General features: G+C 38.4%; 2 protein-coding genes across 4 annotated transcripts in view; one reads left to right on the top strand and one right to left on the bottom strand.

Annotated features, from left to right (window-relative positions):
* Positions 1-16,131, top strand: part of CENPP (centromere protein P) — a 232,289-nt gene that overhangs the window by 146,335 nt on the left and 69,823 nt on the right. The window lies entirely within an intron of this gene.
* The window catches only part of ECM2 (extracellular matrix protein 2), a 32,687-nt gene continuing 19,682 nt past the window's right edge, over positions 3,127-16,131 (bottom strand). For both annotated transcript variants that reach the window (XM_012747130.3, XM_012747129.3), the window contains exons 5-10: positions 15,038-15,153; positions 13,441-13,576; positions 9,969-10,126; positions 7,521-7,660; positions 5,810-6,136; positions 3,127-4,584 (exon numbers count right to left, since the gene is read on the bottom strand). In XM_012747130.3, coding sequence (XP_012602584.1) covers positions 4,416-4,584; positions 5,810-6,136; positions 7,521-7,660; positions 9,969-10,126; positions 13,441-13,576; positions 15,038-15,153 — 1,046 coding nt within the window. In that variant the 3' untranslated portion in view covers positions 3,127-4,415. The remainder of the gene's footprint in view (positions 4,585-5,809; positions 6,137-7,520; positions 7,661-9,968; positions 10,127-13,440; positions 13,577-15,037; positions 15,154-16,131) is intronic.

The following is a 16,131-nucleotide window of genomic DNA, read 5'->3' on the forward strand; positions in this document are numbered from 1 at the left end:
CTCTTGTTTCCTGCCGTAATCAGACCATACTCCTTCTGACAGGTGAGTCCACACCTAAGCTCTGCTTACTTCAGTCCCGCTTCATTCCCTTCCCTCAACTGATTCGCATCCTCTTTCAAGGCCCAGCTCAGACCTGCCAATCTTTTCTCCTCAACTATATTTATATGTTGTATGATGTAGTGTTAATTTTATATTATAATTATATCACAGGCATCCTTTGTTATTCCTTATCTAAATTTGGCAATTCAGAGAAACCATTTTTTGCCTACAGTACTATGCTTAAAAAAGTGTGCTACCAGCTACAAAGGGCTTTTTTCTTTTAGCTATTTACCTATAATTTGTGATAAATCTAAAGTAATCTTAAAACAAGCATTATCATAATTTGTTAACACTTCCAAGTCAATTTAAAGGTTTATAGTACATATTATTAAACAGTTATTGGAATAATTATGTGTGAATGGGAATAAATCATCCTGTCCTGATGACCCCTAGAGGTGTCCATGCCAACCAGAGGACATTGCACTTGCAGATTTTCAACTATACAACAATGTGGATGGGTTGTTTTGTTTTGTTTTGTTGTCATGAAAGCAATCATCTTAAGGAGTCATTAACTTTGACTTAATGAAAATATCCCTAAGGAGATGTACATGGAACTATTTGACAATGCCAGCTCAAGGAGAAGTGGTTTTTGAGTATCTCTTTCCTCCTGTTGGCAACACATGTCATACCATATGCCTATGCCCAGGTTTGGACCTCTTATTGGGCAGCAGACTACTCTTGGGTTCCCCAGGCTTTCCATCCAAACTCTAAGGGAGGCAGCTTTGTCCAACAGGAGGAGCACCAACTTCAGAGTTAGAAGATGGAGGGTGAGTCTAGACTTAGCCATGTATTCCTTGTTTTTCTCTCGTACCACCTGCCCTCACTAAGCCCCAGCGTCATCACCTGCTCTGTAGGGACGTTGGTGAGCCCCTTCCTACACAAGCTCACTGACTGGCCATTTAAGGCCGGATCCAGTCAGGGCATGAGCTGTCTGCTCGGGGCTCATCCTGCCCTGTTGTACTAGAGTTCAGAAGGAACAACCGGCAGCCTCTTCCTAAGGCCAAGCCTCTCCAGCCTCGGTGCTCTGGAGTGGAGGTGGAGCTGGGAACAGCGATGGAAAGCTGCATGTTCTTTATGGATTTTAAAACCTGGTATGTAAGTTAGATATTGCCTACACCAGTGGTTGTAAGAAGGGAGGGGCAGCCAGTTCTTTCTGATGAGAGCAAAGCTGCTTTGTTTGAAGGGAGAGGTCTATTCACTTCATCTTCAGTGACACAAAACTCCTAATGAGCTATGTTTGAAAACCTCTGATCTGTCCCAAACTTGTTATTTTATAATTGAATCAAATGAATCCCAGAGAAGTAAAATGACTACATAATTAATCATTGAAGAGCAAGATGGGATCCCAGATATCTTGGTTGTTGGTTTAATTATTTCCTTAGAATACCAGGTGATATATGTCTTTCACTAAATCACTTCTTTGGTACTTATAAAAATATTCTTATCTATAATAATACAAATCTCAAAATTAAAAATATAGTTAGCATTCCTTTTGTGTGTGTGTGTATGTATTTACAAAGATCAGATACATCGTTAATATTTTCAGACCATGGCTAAGCCTTATTGTACCTGTGTGTTAGTAATTATAGCGCATTTATGAAGCCAAACAGAGCATCTCTTTGTACATTATATAGAGAAGAATGTTTGCTGTAAGGACATTTATCACTTTTTTTAATGGAATTAAAACTTCCCATCCAGAACATGATGAAATTTCAAGGCTGAACAAAGACCACGATAGACATATTTTTTAAATTATAAAATCCATTGAAATAAATGCATCTTCTAACTAAAGACCAAAGCTTCAATCAGTCATTCTGATTTTCAGCCTTCTTAGGGATTCTGCTACCAATGACAGTTGGGAAGGGCACAGCAGGCCCACAGTGTGCCAGTTCCACACACACAGGCCAGGGTCTGCTATCACTCCATTCTGTTGAGGGTGGCCACATTTTCCCTGGTGGCCCTTGAGCCCCAGTGTGCTCATGGTGGTGCTACCTGTTTTCCTGACTGCACAGCACTTGCCTACTTACTTGATTGTCTGCTTGATTTTCTGCTTATTGCCCCTACTAGAGGGGGGAGGGCTTGTCTGATTTGTCTGTCTGTCTGTCTGTCTGTCTGTCTGTCTGTCTGTCTGTCTCTCTCTAGAATAGCATCTGAAATGCAACTAAATAAAGTCAGAATTAGAAATGAATGAAGGAATGGTTCAATATTCATCTGTGTTTCACCCCAAGATGCTAAGCCTGTTGACTCAACCATGTTCAATTTGAGTCCCCATTGACAATTTGTTTACAGCTCAGATTGCCTTAAACCATTTATGTCAATGCATTTATATCCATACAGCAATATGTATAGCACAGAGTTCTTGTTAAATGGATGTATAACCTCATCTTCTTGTTTTAAACCTGTCTCTTAAATTCACTTTGGCCAAATTGAATTAGTAATGCTCCTACTTTCCTGAACTGATTATGAATCTCAACTTTTCATTACATGAAATTCTATTTCTGTTCTTAACAACCAGCTGTAAGGCTTTAACCCTTGAGTCTAACAGTTATCTTCATATTATTATTCTTATTCATGTTGTAATCTCAGAATCCTGGATATTAAGAAAGGGGGCTTAGAAACAAGGGCTTAGAAATAACATTAGCTCCAATGGAGTAAACCAAACTTTCACAACCATGAAATTGTAAGTCATCCATGAAATTTTCAGTTGTGGTTAAATATGCTTGTTCCTCTCTATATGAAATGTTCGTAGTAATAACTACACTCATCATATACACTTTCCAAAATGCTTCTACATTCTTGTCTGGTTTTCTTAACAGCCCTGTGAAATGGGGCTGGAAAGTTCCTAGGGTGGTGAGAGAACTATTAAAAGATTAAATAACTAAAGCTCAAAAAGGCAAGTAACCTGCCCAAGGGGTCCAATTTCCTACGCTAGTATTTTTTCAAGACACCAAAACTGAGAATAACCAAAGAAGTCAACATAGTTTATATATATCTTATAAATTATTTTAGCAATACAAAGATAAAAGATTATCATGTTATAAAAAATTTTAATATATAGTTTTGATAGGGCCTAGTACAAAGTAAACACTAATAGCTTTTGTTCAATTGAACTGAATAAAAAGATACATTTCAGCAAATTAGGAGAAAGGAGATAGATGCTAACTATCACCAACGGAGCAAAATTTTTCAAAAATCCATGCATTAGATTTACCTTTATAACGTTATAGTCAAGACTAATCAATTTGGGGTTGTTTGTTTGTTTGTTTTAAGAAACGAAGCTTTGCTCTGTTACCCCTGCAGCCTCGAACTCCTGCGTTCAAGTGATCCTCCTACCTCAGCTTCCTGAGTAGCTGGGAATACAGGTGTATGCCACCACACCCTGCTAATTTTTTTAATTTTTTGTGCAAATGGGGTCTCACTATGTTGCTCAGTATTGCTGAGGCTGGTCTTAACCTCCTGGCTTCAAACAATCCTCCCGCCTTGGCCTCTCAAAGTGTCAGAATTACAGGCATGAACCACTGTGCTTGCCTTGAATTTATATTTTAAGCAAACTCTACTGATTTCTGTAAAAATATTTGATCTTAACAATAGTGAAGGTGATTTTAACATACTGGTTTTTTATGTTAAAAAAATGTTAGAATTCCAGAAAAGTTTCAAAAATAGTATAGAATTCATGTATACCCTTCTGCCATCTTCCCTTAATGTTAACAATGTACATAATCATAATACAGTTATCAAAACCAGGAAATTACCATTACAATAGTGTTTTACTTTCACACATGTAATTATTAGATGGAACTAAAGCTAACTCAATACTTAGGTATATTTATACTAGTAATTATAGCATAGAGTCTTACAGAAAATTAATAAATTATTATTTTAACATAATTAAACCACACTAATTCATAAAGTTTACCTTTTTTATGCCATATGTTTCTTGGTCTTGAACCATACATACATAATTTTTAAAGGTTTTTAGGGAGTTCTGAGCTAATAGCAGTACTCAGGTTGACTGTAAAAGATGTGTTTATTTTGCTCCAGATTCTGCTGGTCTAGCTCAGCATGCATAACATCCTATTCTAATGAGATGGCTTCTTTCTACAGGTGGGAAGCTGGGTGTTTTTTACCTTTACTTAAACTCCTAGAACACTACCCCTTGCAGGTATATTTTTGGTTGTTCTGTGAATTGGCTAATCAGGTTGACTAGTGTAATGATACTGGGTATGACGTGAGGATTATGTTTCTCTTATTAATGACAAATGTAACTACTACAAATACATGACTAAAATTTATAAATGACAAAGAAAAACCTGGAATTACTTGATGTTTTGTGGTTTAAGAACAATACTTGAATATGATCTTATGCATGAAAATGCGTAGGATGGTATTTCTCTAGTTTTAATATAATTGTTTTCAAGATGAAGATGCTCCAAAGTTGACTCACCATCCTCTTCAGTGTTACAAATTTGTTCTGGAAGAATATTCCTAGGGAAAAATAGACATGCAGGTCATACATGGTCCAAATAATAATGTGCCTTCACTTAGGAGTTAACTTCTACAGTTGTTAAAGAAAAAATTCTTTTGTTTTTAAAATAAAGTTGGATCCTTTTATCATATTCTACACCAGAATAAATTACAACTACATCAAAGATATAAATGTGAAAAATGACACCACTAGAATGGAGTGTGGTCATACCCTGCAAATGGCAAATGTCTTCCTCTTTGTGATTTGAAAAGCAGAAGCAATAAAGATTTATAAATTGTCTATAGGCTTCAAGGAAATGTAAAGTTAGAAGACAAATGACAAACAAGGAGAAAGTATTTGCAACTTATATCAGATAACAGATAAAAGATAAAAGGCTAACATACAAAACCTTAACAGATAAAAGGCTAACATACAAAGTTCTACCAAAAATCTAAGAAGAAAATGGAAAAGAGCAAAAAAAGATAAAAACTAGATCATGTAAGAATAAATGAAAATGATATGTAAGCATGAAAAGATTTTCAATTGCATTCATAATAAGAAAAATGCAAATTGAAACTTTACTGACAAGCCACTTCTCACTTATTAGATTTGCCAAAAAAACCCAAGAGTCTCACTTTGTTGCCCGGGCTAGAGTGCCGTGGTGTCAGCCTCACTCACAGCAACCTCAAACTCCTGAGCTCAAGCCATCCTTCTGCCTCAGCCTCCCAAGTAGCTGGGACTACAGGCATGTGCCACCATGTCCGGCTAATTTTTTCTATTTTTGGTAGAGACGAGGTCTCGCTCTTGCACAGGCTGGTCTCGAACTCCTGAGCTCAAACGATCCACCCGCCTTGGCCTCCCAGAGTGCTGGAATTATAGGCATGAGCCACCGCGCCTGGCCTATAGGTTGTTTTTAATTACATATGGAAGTAGGAGTAGTAGCATAATCTTTTTATTGCTTCAAAGGCTTATTTGAACCTGTCTCTAAAGTTCTAAGTATTATGTAATAATACTCTAATTTTTTTTATCATGGAACATTTATAAACATTTATATAAGTAGGAAAAAAAATTATAATGAGTCCTCATGTTCCTATCACCCAACTTCAATAATTATTAACATGGGCCAATCTTATTTAATAGCACTTTTTTCCCTTAAAGTAAATCCTAGAGATCATATCATAGTTGTTTATTCATGTATTTTGCCAACCACAATTTAAATTGATGCTTGAAAAAGCCAAAATTTACCGTATCTTGTTGTTGTTCAGCCTCAGAAAATGTAGTGCTTTCATTTCTTGTATTCCAGGTGGTATAGATTTTAAGTCATTGTGATCCAGAAATAATTCTCTCAGAGAATGATATGCCCCATAGAATGAGACACAGTTAACACCATCATCACTGAGTTTGTTAGATGAAAGGTACAGGTATTCCAGGCCTGGCTTCATATGGCCAAACACATAGCCAGGGATCCGATCAATCTGGTTTCCGATGAGCACGAGATGCAGTAAGGACTTGGGTAGATAGGAGGGGACATGATACAGCTTATTGTAGGAGAGGTCGATGGATTCTAGATTTCTGCAGTGAAGGAAAAAATAAGCAGAGTAGGGAACATCAGGATAGTGACTGTCAGCTCTAAATTTTGACAAGGCCAGTTTTGATGCTGGTTCATTGTCCTGAAAGTACCTCGTTTGTAGTGATGATTCTAAATCCGAGCTTTTTCAGGTGTAGCCGGCCTGAGTCTGGCTCCTACACTCAGGTTCTTACCAGTGTACCATACTGCCTCCCAGCTACGTGAGTCCATTAGAGGGGTGCACCAAAGACTAATATATCTCTAAGATAGAGGTGTTGAATCAGAAATGAAATCTAGGAGTCCCAACCTACATCAAACTGCCTGTCCCTAAAGCTGTCTCTGGTTCCATCAAGGAAGTTTGGCTTTTCTCTTTTTTGCACTTGTTTTGGTTTCCCCAACCCCACATTTTCATTCCACATTTGATTCTATCACCCCTGAGACCTGGGGTGAGCCTGAAGGATCTAGAAAATATTGTTAATTGGCCAGAAGATCTGGCAAACGTGATAAACTCCCTGGCTTGTTTCAGCAGCCTCACTTGAATCTTCTAGGGTTTCTGCCCCACCCCCTCCTTTAGATTGATGAAGACTCTCCTCTACCCACAAGGGACTCAGTCCCACTTTCAGTCCCACATGTTGCTTAGCTCAGTTGTCCTCTCTGCCCTTCTTCTAAGGAACATAGTTCCCAGGACACACAACCCCAGATCCAGGTTGGCTGCTGGACTTGCCACTAGGACTTGCCTCTGACCTCCCCCTTCACCTTGGGCTGCAACCAGAGGCTGCTGTTGCCTGTCCAGGAAGATGGAGTCTACTTTCTGCCTTCCCTATCAGCCCAAGCATTCTTTAGTCTACTTTGTAAGACTTGAAGTGCAATAGTTTAGAGGAAAGACAGTAGTGTGGGGTAGGAGGACAGGCCTGGGCTTTGGAGCCTCGTGCTTCCACCAAATGATGATGATGAGGAGGAGGAGTATGGCCAATTTCTTTCTCATTGTGTGTAGGACATTATCTCGTTTAAACCTTCTGACAGCCTGTGAGATAGACAGAGCTAGAATGGCACTTGACTATTGTGGTCAGATCTCAGGGTCAGATGGCTGGGCCTCAGTTCTAGCTAGCTTAGCACTTGGCACATAGTGGAGTATCCACTAGGCAGTATGGTCATAGCTGCTGTAGTAACTGAAGTAACTCTAACACCAGTCATGTAATGAACAGTTTGGTAACTGCATGGAGTAGCTGAGTTTGGGGGTGGGGTGAGGGTTCACTGAGAAAAGATGCTATCACCTAGCCTTTTGGTGTCATCACCTCCCTGACTTGTCCCACCCCATTTTCCACATTCTGTTTAATAATAGCAAAAGGAAGAATAGTCCAATAAAGTTAAATTGCAGCATATACTTACTCTTGATTTATCCAGGCTAAAGGAGCAATCCTATTTTCTTCAATTTTATTATAACGTAGTACAATGACATTGATCTTTCTGGTATGATTAAAACAAATTTCAGTTATTTCTTCAATTTGGTTATTTTCTAGGTATAATTCCTATAATTAAGAGAAAAGACTATTATTTTTCTTTCTTTTGTGTTAGTTGATAAATACTAATATATTCAGTTTCATAGAGACAACTGGTGTAACAATATAGACTATTCTCATTAGTACTATCTAAAGTCTTTTAATGTTCTTTCAAGTGAGTTCATACTTTTAGGTTATCAATTTTATAACCAATTAATAAAATAAACGGTAATATCTGTCATGGTTATGGAATTAAATGAATTTTACTTAATTTTTTTAGCCTTAATATGTTGCAAGATATAGCATGCCATACTTTTAGAAAGCCTTCTAATTTACAAAACTTATTCACATAGATTGTCTCATTTGGGCTTTAAAATTCTGGCAAGTAGGTAGAAATTATTATCCCCACTTACCAGTGGAAGAACCCACTGGTTCCTCCTGGAGAGATGGGGAGGCTCACCCGAGGGTGCATGGCTGATGCTGAGAGGGGTGCGTCCTAGCCAAGCCTCCAGCTCCAGAGCAGCCTACTTCCCACTATTCTATGTGGTCTAAGATTTTGTAGGCTCACGTTTTTAGACTTGCTTGTATTATAATTAATTTAGTTAAAATTAATAGCCTTAATTTAAGACCAGGGCAAAGTTTGCTGGAACTGTTCATAAGCTTTTAACAGCTAGCCTCCTCTGAGTTAAATTTACTTGCCATTAGAAGGAGTTTTTCACTGAAGCATCTGAAATGATAAAAACTCTCCTTGTTCTCTTATTGGAATTCAGAAGTAGAATTTGCATGTATCTTTAGTGCAACTGTCTATTCCATTTATGGTAATTTCCTCCTCTCTGTCACTTAATTTTGTTAGAAATGGGTAAAGCAATTTTCAGTTTTTTGCTTTTACAGTCATATATATTTAGGAAGTGAGCTACATCAGTGATCCCAAACTAGGTTGTATATTAGAATCACCTCAAAGCTTTTTTTAAAGTATAAATTCCAACCTAAATGTACCCCAGTAAGAGACTAGTTAAATAAATCCTGGCACACCTGTCCATACATTGAAAACTCTGCTGCTATAGGGAAGAATGACATGAAACAGTCTTGAGGAGGTGTGGTTAAGTGAGGCATTCAGCAGGGACTTCAGAAGGATTTACAGCATGTGCTGTGCACTGTGTGCCCAGTGCTTCCCACAGTGGTGGGAGCAGGTTCTTTTGGAGGGAGAGAAGCCAGGATGGGAAGTTTAGGCATGGGCTGGAGCTCTTCTGTATTATCCAAGTTATGTTTGTATGTGTTTTACCATGTATGTTCATTATCTATAAAATTTTTGATTTTTAAAAAAAATTATAAATTTCTGGCCATGCCCTCTAAGGAATCTGACTTAGCATGTCTGGGATAGGTCCAGGAGTCTGTATTTCCTAAGAACCCAGGTGATTATGATGTAAAACCAGGTACTGATAAATGCAAATGTTATGTAGCTGTGTCTTAATCTGGAAAAAAGAGGGAGGGTGGTTGCCATGACAGCAGCGTAAGATCACGATAGATAGCCCTCTTTTCTGGCTCACCGGGGCCACAGCAAGGGGAAGCTCCATCCTGACTTCTAGCTAGCCGATCATGTGGTATACGATAAACAGAGCTCAGATTAGGAAAACAGCTGGGTCTGCCAGTAATTATAGGCTCTCTGGACCTTAGTATTCTTAATGCAGGAATTGAGGGGTGTTGATAAAGACCCCCAGGAGCATACCTTGCAACAAGGACACCACACACCTGGGGACCCTGGGTTATTTCTAGAGGAAAATGAAGTAAGGGTGGGGCTTTGAGCATGGAATTTGTCACAGAACAATTTTTGTAGGATTGGTCAAAATTTGTAAGCTACAGTTGCTCAAACAGTCCGAGGCCTTCTCTGTACAACACTTGCGTCCATGCAGAGTTACTTTTAGGTCAGAGTGTCTGTGGTTTTATCAGGAATTTGTGAGTGTGGACACACTGGTATTCATAGAGTTTGAGCTTAGTCTGTGATGAGCTTTATAGTTCTGGTTTGGGACAGTTCAAATTGTCTTATGAGTCAGACTACCTTGTAGAAGTTATGGTTTCTATTTAAATTCCCAGTTCCTCTCCCCCATTCCTCACAAGAGCTGTCAGCAGTACCATTTTTTACTTTATCAGGGATCTCTACTAGTAATTATAATTTTGATTCATAATTTTATAGATTATGTAAATTCTGTATACCCCACAAAAATTTTGCTGAGTTTAATATACATCACAATAGTCTTTTAAGATATATTGTTTGTTTTGTTGTAGTATACTGTATTTAAAATATAATACAGTTAAAACATTTGAAGAAAGATACTGTTACCTCAATAGAAGCAGGAAGACCCTGTGGTATAATTCTAAATTTATTTTTTCCCAGACGCAAGTAGGATAGGCTCTTCAAAGGTTTGAAAGCTAAAGGATTGACGTTGACTTCACTGAGATTGTTTCCTTCCAATTCTAAGGTGACCAACTGATCTAAGTCTATAAAAAATAAAATTATCAGAATATTAAGATAATTGAAAAACCATGCAATTTCTGTAGCCTTTCAAAGTGTCATGTGAAATGTCTGATTTATTTGGAAGGCATCTAGATGTTATAGTTTCTTTATCTTTGTATCTCCCTGTAGAGCCTTTTCTCACATACTTTGCACATCTCAGATGCTCAGTTTATCCAGGACTTGCCTGGAACAGTGAAGAGGCAGACCCAAGAAGAAATCATTGAAATGCTACATGGCAAAAATACGTGTAAGGAACAAAAGCAAGGGAGAGGAGGAGGAGGAGGAGGAAGAAGATAGGGAACAGAGTCAGGGAAGTCTCCAGAGGCCACAGTGGATGTGCAGGCATTTGGAATTTAGGTGGACAAGAAGTAGAAAGTTGTGGAAGGTCATTGGAAGCACTATGAGGACATGTATCTATGAAGTGGCAACACAATATGCAATGGGTTGGGTAGAAGTTTAATACAACGAGTGATTTCTTTTTCCAGGACAGAGAAAGGAACACTCTTTCCCTGGCAGACCTTCAATCTCTGAACAAGGGAGTCAGAAATAAAGCAGAGCAGTAAATTCTCATCATAGTTATTCACTTACTGGCACAGAATGCAGCCAAATAGAAGCTTTGAAAGAAAGATGATCAAAAATTCTCCATGTGTTCAAATTGAGCTACCAAGAAAGGCCTTTGTACAAAACAATTTTTCTGCTTTGTTTCTACTGGCCTCAGAAGTGATATGATCCAGGTCAAATGGAAGCTCAGTGCTGGAAAACGGACGGCTCAGCAATGACAATACCCAGAGGCGCCTTGAGTCAGAGGTTCAGGGTGTGGCCAAGATTCCCAGATTAGGGGATGTTTTTCTATTCATCCCCCTTCATGGGCATTGCACCAAATGCCATGTGGGACTCAGTCCTGCTCTTAGGCAATAGCAAAGACAGTTTGCATCAGGAGTAGAGACAATAAATGCTAGAAGATTAAAAGAAGAAAAAGCAGTGTAGACTTGAGTTGTATAAAAGTGCTAGGCTCCTAAGAATAGAAAGGTTTAGATGAAATAGGAGTTACTTCCAGGCTGAAACAGCCAGGTAAGCACACATAGGTAAAGGACCCATATGGGTGTGCTCAGCAGGTGAGAAGACTAGCCCTGGAGTGAAAGTTTGTTATCCAGTAGAAGTGTACCAGGAAGGTGTTTGTGCCTTGGACAACAAGGTCTACCTCTCATTCTTTAGGGGGGAGGAGCAGGGCAGGCGATGGCAGGACAAGAGCTACATTTTAGACAGATTAATCTGGTGGTGGTGTTTAGGGTCAATGGAAGGCCTGGGCAACAGAAAGTAACAAGGTCAGCCAGTAAACTGTGATAAGTGGTTAAATTTCCTCATTTCTTTACATTTTTGTGCTGTTTTCTCTTCCTGGAGTGCCCTCCTTCTTTGGAACTATAATCTGAAAGGTCATGAGTGAGAAGCAGCCCCAGAGAGATGACAAGAGAGCAGCAGGCCACTCATGGTCAAGCCAGGGGCTTCTACACTGAAGGAAGATGGCCTCATGGCACTGCTCACTGCTCACTGCCAACCTGACCACCCATGGCACCAGGGCTCTCCGGAGCTGCCCCAGCCAGGGAGGAACCCAGCACCACAGGGGCCAGCACTGCAGCAGCACTAAGAACTCAGCACCTGAGGGAATGCAGGGAGCTTTCTGGAGAACAGAAAGCCTCTTCTCTGGCCACCTGCCTGGGCCAACACTCAGACTATGCAGACTGGAGGGCAGGCAGCCAGTTCACCCTAGACTACAAGTCAACACTCTGGGAATATAAAAGCATTTGTGCACAAGGGAGAAGAGTGTGCCAAGAAGCAGTTCCAGGGTTATGTGAGAGAACCTTCACAATTAGGAGTTTATGTTTTATAATGTATCATTTTGATAACACAGCTAGAAATGTGACTGACTTATAGTTCATACATAGCCTGTTAATAACTTGTTCTAAATTAAGTGTTCCCTTTGGTCTGTTTAACCCAGCAGTTAGAAATTGAATTTTCTAATGTCTTTTCCATATGGCAAACCCCATCAAAATTTGTGTTTATTAATCTTTTTCTGTGTATTTTCAAATCCATCTGGAAAATATTCCCAAAACTATGTAATCCTCAGATTTGGCAATTCTCACTATTTTTCTTTTCTCATCACCAAAAATGTTTCATTCCTATGAAGTTTTTTGGGAGCTAAAAGAAATCATTAGATTGTTTTATTCCTTTAAAGGCTGGATTTATCAACATTTATAAGATAAATATGTTTCAAATCAAGTAAACAGAAAGTATTGAGCACTATACCTCAACAGCTATGCTAGACTATTAGGAAGGTAAAAAGAAAAATTAGGTAGTCTTTATCTTAAAGAAGCATACAATCTAATCAAAGGCATTAGCTAGAATTTCTGGAAAGTGAAATATGATAAAGCCTCTTCTATACAGTGTCACAACATGACCACCCCAGCTATCTAGCATGGCTCAGAAACAAGCATAAGAGGAACCAGTCCCAGCAATATCAAATGCATAGGACATGGAGCACCATCACTAAAGTCTATCTGTTAGAAAGCCAGGTCACAGTGGCAGCCTCACATCCACATGCCATAGGGTGTGGATGTAGCAGGAGCTTGGTAACACATAAGTAATAGACGTTCCCAGCCCAAGCCTTCTCAGGAACAAAACTGCCAAAGCCAAAGTTAACTGTGAACTTCATGTCCTTTCATTGTAAGACAGCATTTCAGCCTTATAAACAGTGCCCATTTATTCACATTTTATACATAATTCTCACATGTGAGGTTTTAGTTTTAGGTTCCAACATATGGCAAATTAAAACAGAAAAATGTGCAGAGGCAGCAAGAGTTGTGGTTGAGGGATATTGACTATCAGAGTGATAAAGGAGATCCAATCAACAAACCATTGTACTGGTTAGTTATCACTAAGAACCAACAAAAATATCATTATAAAACACCAAACACACAGCAGTGTGGGGAATATTTAGTGTAAGTCTGCGGGTATTATGGATTTATAGTAGTGTTATTGTGTTGTGAATGATGAGAACCTGGAATCATTGAGAGAAAGTTTTATTTATGGTTAAAGCACTTTTATAAGATAGCAGGCAGTGTAAAATTCATTTCAAGTTTTACTAGTCAATAATTAAAATAAGTTTTATCAACTTAAGTGGTAAAGTGACCTAAAAATTTTTTGCTATTCATTTGGTGAAACTATAAATAAAATTTCCACATGACTACAGAAGAAAAATTATAAGGACACATATCATAAAAAACCCACAAATGTTTAATACCTGATAAACTTTCTTCATCCATAGCCCGAAGATTGTTATCATTGATTTTAAGTTCTTCTAATGTAGATGGTAATCCTGATGGAATCTGTGTCAAATTATTTCCATCCATATTCAGACGCATTAACTTCTTCAGAAGCTTAAAAAGCAAGTCTTAAAATTACTTTTATCCAGTCACAGCTGTGCAGTCACATATTTCACATAATGGTCAGTTTGAAGTAGTGACTAAAAGCCTCACCAACCTACATTTCCTTAGGCTTAGGCAGTAATGTCCATGTCACATAACAATCTCCACATTCCTCCTGCCAGGTAGATATTGATCCTCATAGTAGCATTAATTCTCAGGCATTTTCAGTGAACTACATTTCATGATTTTGTATCCCATTCAGCCATATTTATATTGCAACTTTAGAAAGTGAGAGAAACCTACCAATGGGTCAGTCATATTTTACTAGATCTTAGGTTTTCACCTTCACAGAAATAGACAGGAATTCCATGACATCATGCAGTAATGCAAATCTGTCATGATGCTAACAACTAAGACAGCTGTTTTAATCCTTTCAACATATTTGTATGCCTCTGTTTCTTAAATACACTGATATCTACACCAGAAAGAGGGTCATAAAATAGCACTAATTATTGTGTAATTATTGTGTTTTCAAAACAAAGTGCTGCAAATATCACAAGCTATTCCTATATGATACTCAAATAGTTAACTGTCTGGAAAAGTGAATTTTCACATTTGTAGCTACGTGTTTGTTGGCCAAACCATGCCTATACCACCAAAAGTGCAGACCTGGGGTTGGGCAGGTTTTTGTGAAGGCACACAGAATGATTCAATTCTCCAGTGATCATATTCAAATTTCAGTGATTTTGTAATGGGACAGAGAATTCTAAAGCAAGAAAAAGAAGTAATCTCCTACAGAATTTTTCTCTTGATCAAACATAGGAACACACACACACCAGTCCTCTCTTGCCTCTTTGTTTCTCTGAAATTCCTTGAATCCTCCCTTCTCTTCTCCTTTTTCAAAAACATTTTAGTCAAATCTGTATCTTTCAAACATTCATTCTATGCTGTTTCCTGTTCTCTCTCTCTTTCCTTCTTATTTCCCAGCCTATCCATAATTTTCATCTGAGCTTATTTGTCTTTCCAGAATCCCCTTCTACCAAAGTATCCTCCATCAGATTTTGCACATTGCACAAAAATAAGAAGGTAGTGTCTTGCTGGCCTGAAAATGTTAATAGAGGTTCCAGATAAGCTGTACTTTATTTCCAGAAAATACTTCATGTGTGAAGAGACCAGATTTCAAAATGTTTTCAGTTACTTGGGGAGAAATTACTCCATAAATCAAAACATCGGTTTTTTCACTTACACTGTTGTTGATGCCCTTAGGACAAAGCTAAAAAATACGTAAAAGAACAAATGATATTCAAGAGACAACTTGAATACAGACATCAGAAAAGAAACTTTCTTAGAAGAAAACTGCCAGTTAAAAACCTTTTGCTTTTCCTCTCTTCCCCACCTCCAACCACTACCAGTGTAAGTCATAGTCAAGCTGTCCAAATGGATTGTTACGTACAAATCAGACCATGTATTTACCTTGAATGCTTTTGGACCTATGCCTGAAGAAGTGATATTATTTTTGCTCAGATCAAGCCTTTCCAAATTCGGAAATCCATTAAATGCTTCATCCGGGATGGAGGCGATGGAATTTCCTAGGACACGCAGCAGTTGTGTTTTAGGCACATGTGCATATACATACACATACACACGTGTACAGGCATTTGTGTGCATGTATATGTGTGCACAGATATCAAGAGAGCTTTAGCTGGAGGAAAAAGCAATATTCAAAACAAGGACAGGATATATATTATGTAACAAATGCATGTTCAGAAAAATAACAAGACTGGGACTAGGCAGTTTAAATAGTCAAAATGTTCTAAGGATTCATCATGCTCTAGTATATCATGTTTTAGATGAAACTGCTTAAAACAACCAGAATGTGGTCTGTTGGACAATACTAGTAGCATTATGCATTTGTAACAAAGGTTTGGAAGGTTATACAGAAACTGATTTTTATTCTTCATATTTTCCCATAGCCATTTCCCTGGACTAAACATGATGCTATTTTTATCCATGAAATCTCAAGCAAATCTCACACTTCCTCTGAGTATGTTTCCATCTCTATATAAGAAGCTTGGGGAGATTGTCTTTTAGACTCCCCAAAATCTAATGTTATATCTCTACTTCAATTTACAAAGGTTCCTACATGCTTTAATTTTATGAGTTTTTATTTTGACATTTAATTAAGTACAGTAGTTGATAATTTTAAACCCAGGAAGCAAGCTTACCAGAAGTTGTATGTACTATAAAAGCCACATGGTGACCCTCTTATAATACCAAGTCACTGTAGCTCAGCACAGGTTGTTCATCCTTTCTAAGGCTTTAGACTTTAACAAATTGGTTTTTCTTAGGGCAGAGCATAACTGCATGCAGGCCACAGGAGGAGGGGCCCTTGCTGGGAATGAGGGGAATTCCTTAGATGATCATGTGAAAGTGGGATAAAATCCTTTGTTAGGGAGGCCATGGAAGCTTCTAGTATATTTGACACTTGCTATGTTCTGTCACAGATGGCCATCCCTGCATAAATGCGCTGACCCTTTTAGGTCCCCTCACTCTTGCATCTCCAGGGC

Source organism: Microcebus murinus, chromosome 12, assembly GCF_040939455.1.
Source record: "Microcebus murinus isolate Inina chromosome 12, M.murinus_Inina_mat1.0, whole genome shotgun sequence".
Lineage (NCBI taxonomy): Eukaryota > Metazoa > Chordata > Mammalia > Primates > Cheirogaleidae > Microcebus > Microcebus murinus.